At 35.5% G+C, this 10,145-nt stretch overlaps 1 protein-coding gene across 2 annotated transcripts in view; it reads right to left on the bottom strand.

The window, feature by feature from the left end:
- Window positions 1-769: 769 nt before the first annotated feature.
- ANGEL2 (angel homolog 2 (Drosophila)) overlaps window positions 770-10,145 on the bottom strand; it is a 30,689-nt gene continuing 21,313 nt past the window's right edge. For both annotated transcript variants that reach the window (XM_012638354.1, XM_012638353.1), the window contains exons 5-9: window positions 9,600-10,021; window positions 5,540-5,666; window positions 5,000-5,057; window positions 2,497-2,660; window positions 770-1,122 (exon numbers count right to left, since the gene is read on the bottom strand). In XM_012638354.1, the coding sequence (XP_012493808.1) occupies window positions 971-1,122; window positions 2,497-2,660; window positions 5,000-5,057; window positions 5,540-5,666; window positions 9,600-10,021 (923 nt within the window). In that variant the 3' untranslated portion in view covers window positions 770-970. The remainder of the gene's footprint in view (window positions 1,123-2,496; window positions 2,661-4,999; window positions 5,058-5,539; window positions 5,667-9,599; window positions 10,022-10,145) is intronic.

Here is a 10,145-nt window from a genome sequence, read left to right as displayed (position 1 = left end):
AAAAGACTAAAAGAGTAGTAGGTCTCCAAGTTAATTTCCCCACCAGAGTTTTACAGGTTTCCTCACGTTTCGGAGGCATAACAAAAATAATCTTATAGCTGCCACTTTGTTCCAAAGACAATTTTCGTAATAAAATAAATTTCTACAGAATTGGTTCAGTAGAATAAAATCTCTCCCCCAACCCAGGGATATTTTCTTGAAACTGAATAGAAAAAAAGAAAAACAATGCTAGGGAAACAAAGGCATAATCACAGAGTCTCTGCCTCTCTTAGCCCACCTCTATTACAAGGTGGAAAGAGTGGACTTACTTGTAAAGGACTTTGTCCTCTTACTACTTATGGTGACCTGTATTTCCCAAACACTTCCTGAACAGTATGTAGGCATATTACATGGCTCAGGACAGTAATAAGATGGATTAAGCATTCTGTACAATTTAAAAAGTATTATCAAGCCCCTTCAAAAACAAACTAAAATGGTAGGTTGGACACCTGTGAATGACTCAATGATTTCTGAGATGAACTCATTAGGACTCAACAAACATAGGGTTCTTCTAATGAAATCAAGCCTTACAGAAAGGAAACAAGTTGTGGTTTGCAAGAACTCAAAGATACTTTGGATCTACTGTAAAGCTTGCCAAAAACACGAAGAAATTCTTTACTAAGCAGACTAAAGAAGATGCATTATATTTAAAAATCACTGTCAATTTTACTAGGACTTAGAATACAAAATCTTTACACCTCTTTTAGAATAAAGAGTATTTAGATCTCACTTGTCAGGAAAATATCTTTCATTATTAAGAAAGAAAATTCTTATAAACTCGTTTCTTCTGATATGTTTCAAAGCATCTAACATAACCTCTTCAGAAATTCCACGGCACAAAAATAAACAACATGCAAACACTTAAGAATTTTACATTCTTTGAAAAACAATACAAATTAGAAAGAAAATTTTGTATGCAATCAAAGAAGAGTCAGAGCTCAAGTCTGAACTTAGCCAATAAAGGCAGATGATCTGAAGAGTTATTTTCATTTGGAAGTCCATTAACAGTCCATAAATCTTGTTCTGTAAGAAGTGACAGTCTAGCTAGAAGTTTCAAGCCACCAACCAAAGCAACTTCAGCTCCTACATTAAAGAAGCACATATACATTTAATGAAACTGTGTCAACAGATTATTGTAAATTAATCATATACTTTTTTCCAAACAACTATGATACAGAACTTGAGACCCTTCCAGAAGACAAATATGAAACAGTTTTTACACTATGATTAAAGTTTTATTGAATTATAACCTAATTATAATTCTCAAACATATAGCAGTTTCAGATGTTTTTTCTATCTCAGATTTTTTTTCTATTTCAAGTTCTGCAAGTAATTTTTAAAAGAAAATACCAATGTAATACATGTGAATGTTAAGAGGAATTTGAGTTTGACAACTACATAAGAAATTCATCCACCAATCATTCTGCAATTGCATAAAACCAGACAGACCAAGTCATAGGCCCGCAAGAAGTTTATAAATTAGTATAATTTAGTCTCAGAGTCAGCACCCACAATAGAGTAAAAGATGCATGCTCTTAATTGCTAAGAAATTTGAGATGCTGATCCATGACACTCTCCTGCCACCTAGTGAACTTCTGTCAGCATGACAACTACCAGAACCTTATACAAATTGAAAGCCGCAGGCATATTTTGTAGAGTTGATCTAGTAGGAGTAAACCACATCTGAGTGTTACTATTTAATAATAAGGTTATTCCCAGAAGAAAGGGGGAAAAAAACAAACAGGAAAAAAAGGAAAAGTAACACCAAAAAATTGGAAGAGAAAAAAAGGGAAAATGAGAAAAGGAAAAATAGTTGCCCACATTTTAGACTTCAAAGTTTTCTTAATATTTTTGTACTTTCACTAGTTTTATTAAACTGCATTTTATTCTCCACTTTAAATCCTTTGGTTATTGTTTGAAACCTGATTTTCGTTGAATCATATGAGGAAAAGTGTTTTATAACCTTTGCTTTTTGAAAACACATATTACAGACTTTTCTATAAAAGATTCAATATTCCAGGATCAACATGACAAAATTGTCTATTGTTGGCAGCATAAGCATGGTCCTACAAAGAAGGCAGCATGCCTTACTGAAATTTAAGCACAAAACTGTATGACCATTAACAACATACTCAGTTTTTGTCACGGAAAAATCAGTAAATTAATGGCAAGTAGAAACAAAGGGCAGTAGGAAAGACCTATAAATCAGAAGCTGACTGGAACTGGAGGGTAGGCTTGAGGATGTATTTCTTAGGTAATAACTGGCTTTGGGGTGTTTTACTGCCACCCTTGTGTGCAAGTAATCAATTGATTTATTCAATTGTATTACAAATCTATTTCAAAATATTTTAACTCTTAAATCTAGAACTTCATCTAGATGTTTAGCTAACTTTCTCAACCTTAAGGTTTTAGCTACTGTGCTCTCTAGCAGAATTTAAGGTTACATGTATTCTTTACCTGGGAGCCCAGCAATATCTTCCTTTTCTGCAGAGTAGAAAATATAATCCACAGTTATGGCACTTCGGGAATGACAAGTGGTCACTTCTGGAATTCCAGTGTCAGGAGAGTAATGTGAATAAACAGATGACAAGCTGAAATGGTGCTGTAAATTTGAAGATAATCTAAATTGGAAAGAAAAAGTGTTTAGTATCTATCAAGTTTTTCATGACTTCTATAATTCCTCATATTTAAAGTACTTTTTCATTTGATTTCTATACTAAGACCAGACATTAGGGCAAACTTTATTTAAATAGACCATATCATAATTTAGCATTCATTTATTTACACAGTGATATCCAAAACCCATTAACAAGGCTATAATACATGTGGGTTAAAAAAAGCTCAATATGATTTTTTAATATTTATAACATGTTTGAGAACCTCCACTCACTAATGAACATGTATTTTAAAACAACTTACGAGTTTTGTTGTTGCATATTTAAGAAAGAAAAAGTGGACTTCAGGAATGCTATTTGGGGCCGGGCGCAGTGGCTCACACCTGTAATCCTAGCACTCTGGAAGGCCGAGGCGGGTGGATCGTTTGAGCTCAGGAGTTCGAGACCAGCCTGAGCAAGAGCAAGACCCCGTCTCTACTAAAAAATAGAAAGAAATTAGCTGGACAACTAAAAATATATAGAAAAAATTAGCCCGGCATGGGGGCACATGCCTGTAGTCCCAGCTACTCGGGAGGCTGAGGCGGCAGAAGGATTGCTTGAGCCTAAGAGTTTGAGGTTGCTGTGAGCTAGACTGACACCATGGCACTCCAGCCTGAGCAACAAGAGTGAAACTCTGTCTCAAAAAAAAAAAAAAAAAAAAGGAATGCTATTTGGAAACCACCAAAAGATGTCAGAGGGGCCATATTTTCCTCTGCTTACTGTTGCTATGACATGAGATAATTTTGTACTGAATCTTAAAACAGCTTCTATAATGGTTTACATTTACCTCATACGAAAAATACATGTGATGTTATGGGTTAAGTATTTAAAGGATCATTTTCTAGTAACATATCATGAATTTTATGGATCTTTTATGCCTTGAAGGAAAATAAAAATTTTAAAAATTTATCCAACATCACCAAACATCAACTAAGTTCAAGGCACTATCTTAGGTGCTGAGGACACAAAGATAAAGATGTTTCCCCTGCTTTTAAAGTGTTCATATGTCAATGCACAAAGGTAATTCCTTAAAAATGCCCTCCAAGTTTTAGCAACTTTTTATGTCTAAGATCTTATATTTACAATATTACTAAATGTTTACATAGGTTTCCTGCAAACTATTAGCTTGCTATCAGTTTTTCAGTTTGAAGATATAAGCTATGCATACAAACACATTATATTTATATACAGATACTCAAAAGCATCATTTCTTAAACACCATTTTGTTATAAAAATGATTTAATTACTCAAAACTAAGTATTTGTCAGTCACATTAGCCTTCTTTATTAATCTTACTCAGCGAAGTTTTTACTATATTTGAAAGGTATAACCATGAATTTTTAAATATTCATTTTTAAAAATTCAAAAAAACTGCTTCTTCTCTTGCGAAGTTTTTACTATATTTGAAAGGTTTAACCATGAATTTTTAAATATTCATTTTTAAAAATTCAAAAAAACTGCTTCTTCTCTTACTAGGTTCTTACTTACGAGATAATATTTTCTCAAAACGAGGTATACAAAATAAAGATTGCAAAAAAAGGCAGATAAAACAAAAGATCCTTCTAATTTGGTTCCTAAATTTAAATGTTAAAACACAAAACTATAGAAGAGCCACAATATAAAAGAATCATGGTATTTCAAGAATCTCCCAAAGAGAAAAGATTTAAGTATCAGTCCTGCTGTATTAACATATCATTTTATCATTTTCTCAACCACAGTCCCAAGTACTCGTGTTTCTTTAATATGGAATCCTGGCATTTTCACCCCCTTCCTCTAGTGACCTTTTCCTGTAGTTCAAGAGATAAATAAAAATTATCATCTTTTCAACCGGCATATTCTTTTTTGGATCAATTCTCCTATAGATTGTTTTGAGACCAGGTAAATCAAAGATGATGGAAGATCTTGATATCTGAAAGATATTTTTCTGTGATTTAACTTTTGTTTAAATATGTAATGGCAATAAATTTGAAAGAGTATTTGAGCTGGTCCAGGTACATGAACATAGACAAGCCATTTCCTTTGTAACACTGCCCAGGTGCTTACTGTGCTTCAAACACTGTGCTTTACATGCTTTGTCTCATCTAATCCTCACAGCAACCCAAATAAGGAAACAATCTCAGAGATATTAAGATTCTTGCCAAAAACCATGCAGCTAAAAAGTAGCATAGTCAGAACTGGAACTCAGGTCTACTTGATTTAAGAACCAGCACTCTTCACTAGCACAGAATATCATCATCTCCATTTTTCATCCAAGTGATTTTTGAGAAATGATTTCTTTAATTCAACTGTTGCTTTCCAGAACTCACTTTTCAGCTGTCACTAGGACCTCTGTTTTCTTCAGCTCTGTTTGTGTCAGATCACTGTCTGTAAGAACAGAGAGAAATATATTAATACTATTAATACAGTTTTGTTCTAGTTTGCCTTAGTATAGTTGTCTTACTCTAGAAACAGTTTTCAAGACACATGTAGGTTAGGTAGATGCCTAGCTAAATGTTTCATCCTGGAATCTACATGTTTCAATGGTCTCCAGAATTAGAAAAAATAAAATACAAATAATTCCAAAGCAACATGCAAACAAATCATGCACAGTTAATTCTGGAATTTTAAAAAGGTAAATTTTTATTTTCTTTCTGGTTGTCGGTGGTAGAAAATAAAGAAAGAAAAAAGAAATTAGAAAAAGAAAAAAAGGTAAATTTAGAGCTCTTAAAAAAAAGGAATGAATAACTATATATTTATTTATATGAATATTCATCCCTAAAATGTTATCCTTTTAAAGATTTAGTTTTATGTCTTCATAGGGAATACTATTACCCAGCAGACTGCCAAAATGTATCGCAAACACTTACCTGTCTTTTCTACTTTTGGTACCTGCTGTACCTCATACACACAGTTCTGTGAGATACCTAGGTTTGGGGGCCAAATTGGAATAGATAAAATTCTTTGTCCCCGTGAAGACTGTTCCTGGCCAGATACCTAAACAAAATTTCAACAGGTATCTTAAGTGAATAGATTTTAAATAGTTTATTTATTGAAAAGTTTATGTCGTAAATAAAAGGTAATCCAAAAATGGTAAATATTACCCTTTATTCATTATATTTGTGATTATTTGTGCTTATAAAATCTTGTTCAAATACAGTTTGGAAAGCACTTATCATTCACATGAAAATGACAATCTTTTCCTACATATTTTCCTCTAATTTGGGCATCCAAATGACCTATAGCTTTGCACTAATACGGCCCATCCTTTTTTGCTACCCTGAAATTTAGTTCCTATTATATCAAATACAGGCATACCTCAAAGACGTTGAGGGTTCCAAACCACCACAATAAAGCCAATATTGCAATAAAGTGAGTCACACAAATTTTTCAGTTTCCCACGGAAAAGTTATGTTTACACTATATTGTGGTCTACTTACCATGTAAACAGCATTATGTCTAAAAATATGTACATATCCTAATTTAAAAAAAGCATTATTGCCCCAAAGTGCTAACAATCATGTGAGCCTTCAGCGAGTCATCATCTTTTTGCTGGTGGAGGGTCTTGTCTCAATGTTGATGGCTGCTGGATTGGCTGTGGTAATTTCTTAAAATGAAACAATGAAGTTTGCCATATTGATGAACTCTTCCTTTCACAAAATATCTCTGTGTCACGTGATGCTATTTGACAGCATTTTACTCACAATAGAACATCTTTCAAAATTAGAGTCAATCCTCTCAAACTCTGCTACTGCTTTATCAACTAAGTTTATATAACATTCTAAATCCTCATTTCAACAATGTTCACAGCATCTTTATGAGGAGCAGATTCCATCTCAAGAAACCACTTTCTGAATGTCTGAGTTAAAATGGGGGGGGGAAAAAACCACTTTCTTTGCTCATCTCTAAGAAGCAACTCCTCATCTGTTCAAATTGATCATGAGATTATAGCAACTCAGTCATCTCTTCAGGCTCCACTTCTAATTCCTTCTAATTCTAGTTCTCTTGCTGTTTCCACCACATCTGTAGTTACTTCCTCCACTGAAGTCTTGAACCCCTCAATCAATTTTTTCCAAACTCCTGTTGATGTTAATATTTTGACCTCCTCTCATGAATCATGAATACTCTGAATGGCATCTCGGATGGTGAGTCCTTTCCAGGTTTTCAATTGACTTTTTCCAGATCCATCAGAGGAATCACTATTTATGACAGCTATAGCCTTATAAAATTTCTTAAAGAGTAAGACTTGAGGCCGGGTCTGGTGGCTCATGCTTGTAATCCTAGCACTCTTGGAGGCTGAGGCGGGCGGATCATTTGAGCTCAGGAGTTCGAGACCAGCCTGAGCAAGAGTGAGACCCAGTCTCTACTAAAAATAGAAAGAAATTAGCTGGACAACTAAAAATATATAGAAAAAATTAGCCGGGCATGGTGGTGCATGCCTGTAGTCCCAGCTACTCAGGAGGCTGAAGCAGGAGGATTGCTTGAGCCCAGGAGTTTGAGGTTGCTGTGAACTAGCTGACACCATGGCACTCTAGCCCGGGCAACAGAGTAAGATTCTGTCTCAAAAAAAAAAAAGAGTAAGACTTGAAGTTAAATTATTCCTTGATCCATGGGGCTGCAGAACGGATGTTGTGTTAGCAGGGATGAAAATAACATTTACCTCCTTGTACATTTCCATCAGAGCTCTTGGATGACCAGGTGTATTGTCAATGATTAGCCATATTTTGAAAGGAATCTGTTTTTCTGAGCATTAGGTCTTTACAATGGGCTTAAAATAGTCAGTAAACCATGTTGTAGACAGATGTGCTGTCATGCAGGGTTTCATTCTTCCATTGACAGAGCACAGGCAGAGTAAATTTAGCATAATTCTTAAGGGGTCTGGGATTTCCAGAATGGTCAGTGAGCATTGGCTCCAGCTTAAAGTCACCAGCTGCATTAGCCCCTAGTAAGAAAGTTAGCCTGTCCTTTGAAGCCAGGCATTGATTTCTTCTCTCTAGCTATGAAAGTGCTAGATGGCATCTTCTTCCAATAGAAGACTGTTTTGTCTACCTTAAAAATCTGTTGTTTAGCGTAGCCATCTTCATCAATGATCTTAGCTAGATCTTCTGGATAATTTGCTACAGTTTCTATGTCAGCACTTCCAGCTTCACCTTGCACTTTTATGTCACGGAGATAGCTTCTTTCCTGAAGCCTCAAAAACCAACCTTTGGGCTGGGTGTGATGGCTCATGCCTGTAATCTTAGCACTCGGGGAGGCCAAGGTGGAAGGATTGCTTGAGATCAGGAGTTCGAGACCAGCCTGAGCAAGAGTGAGACCCCGTGTCTCTACCAAAAATAGAAAAATTAGCCTGGCGTGATGGCTCACCCCTGTAGTCCCAGCTACTAGGGAAGCTGAGGCAGGAGGATTGCTGGAGCCCAGGAGTTTGAGGTTGCTGTGAGCTAGGATGATGCCATGGCACTCTAACCCGGGCAACAGAGTGAGACTCTGTCTCAAAAAAAAAAAAAAAACAACAAACAAAAAATCTCTGCTAGCTTCAGACTTTTCTTCTGCAGCTTCCTCACCTCTTTCAACCTTCGCAAAATTGAAGAGAGTTAAGGCCTTGTTCTGGATTAGGCTTTGGCTCAAGAAAATGCTGTGGCAGGTCTGATATTCTATCCAGACCACTCCAACTTTCTCCATAACAGCCATAAGGTTGTTTTACTTTCTTATCATTCCTGTGTTCACTGGAGTAGCACTTTTCACTTCCTTTAAGAACTTTTCCTTTGCATTCACAACTTGGCTATTCGGCACAAGAGGCATAGCTTGGCCTATCTTGGCTTTCCACATACCTTCTTCACTAAGCTTAATCATTTTTAGCTTTTCATTTAATGTGAGAGATGTGTGACTCTTCCTTTCACTTGAGCACTTAGAGGCCATTGTAGGATTATTAACTTGCCTAAATTGAATATTGTTGTGTCTCAGGGAATAGGGAGGCCCGAGGAGAGCAAAAGAGACAAGAGCAAAAGAGACAATTTGTAGAGCAGTCAGACAACACCCGACATTTATCAATTCCGTTCATCATCTTATGTGGGCATGGTTCATAGTACTCCAAAACAATTACAATAGTAACATCAAAGATCACCGATCACAATCAACATAATAGATAAAATAATAACGAAAAAGTCTGATATTGTGAGAATTACCAAAATGTGACACAGAAAGTTAGCACATGCTGTTGGAAAAATGGTGCCAATAGAATTGCTGAGGCAGAGTTGCCACAAACCTTTAATTTGTAAAAAACACAGTATCTGCAAAGTGCAATACAGCAAAGCACAATAAAATGAGGTATGCCTGTACCTAAGAAAGATAAACTCTTCTAAAACTTCAAAATATCACTCAAAACTCCAGTGGTGGCGGGCTTATTTTGGTTAACTATACTGAAGATCAAATGAAATGATCTAAAGTAAACAGTGGGAAACACAATAAAAACAGTAACATGCGATAAATTATTCTAAGCTAAAGAATTAAAATATTTATCATTATGTAAAGGAAAACGTATAATAAAATGTTAAATTACTGTTTTGCCAACTGTATTGCCCACATCCCACATTCAAGATTCTATGCTGCCTCCTTATAAGTAGTTCCTTATTTGTGAAGTATCTGTGTCTGCCGATGCTTTTAGTTTCTTCTTCCTCCTCGTTTTGGTTTTATTTTGCTACTTGCTAATTCCTCCAAGCAGTATATTGCCACAGATAAATGGAAAAGATGAAATTCGACTACATGAATATATTGTAATTACTCATTAGTAGTTGTGGAAAATCATGATAGCTTGGTAAAATGAGGTTACTGGATCATCCAAGGTTTTCAAATAGCCATGTAGTGACTACCCTCACATTATGATGAAAACAGCAACTAAGTCCACCCCCTAATAACGATGAAGTGAGCACTTACCTTTCCTATGGCAAGTCCTTCATAATTCAATTTTCCTTCCTTTATGAAACTATAGAGTGGAGAACCAGGAACAGAATTAAAGTCACCACACATAACAATAGGACAGAAGCTGCCATCTTTCTGATGGGCAACACTCGAAATCTCTGCCAGTAGCATTGCCAGTTGGGTTAACTTTATATCACCTCGCCTTGGATTATACAATAAATGTGTATTAGCCACACAGATCGCAGGAGAGGCAGCATATGGGATTTTGGGCTGTAAGAGTAAAACTAATCCAACATTGTCTCTGTCCAACAGAGGAATATCAGGGCGGTAGAATTCCACTGGGTTCACTGATAAGAGTGAAAATTTGGAATGTTTGAAGCAAATAGCACAGCCATCAGGTTTCTTTCCTGTCCGCATCTTATATTCACAGTGATAACCTATAAGAAATAAATGAATTTAAAATAAGAGACTGTTTTCATATATATATGTCAAAACACAGCTAACCTAATATTTTTGAATAATATTTACCAAAGTATATTCTGTAAATATTAGTAATGATCT

The sequence above is a fragment of the Propithecus coquereli genome, unplaced genomic scaffold (assembly GCF_000956105.1).
Source record: "Propithecus coquereli isolate 6110/MARCELLA unplaced genomic scaffold, Pcoq_1.0 Scaffold129, whole genome shotgun sequence".
In the NCBI taxonomy this organism is placed as follows: Eukaryota; Metazoa; Chordata; class Mammalia; order Primates; family Indriidae; genus Propithecus; species Propithecus coquereli.
This window is presented reverse-complemented; position numbering and strand designations above follow the sequence as displayed.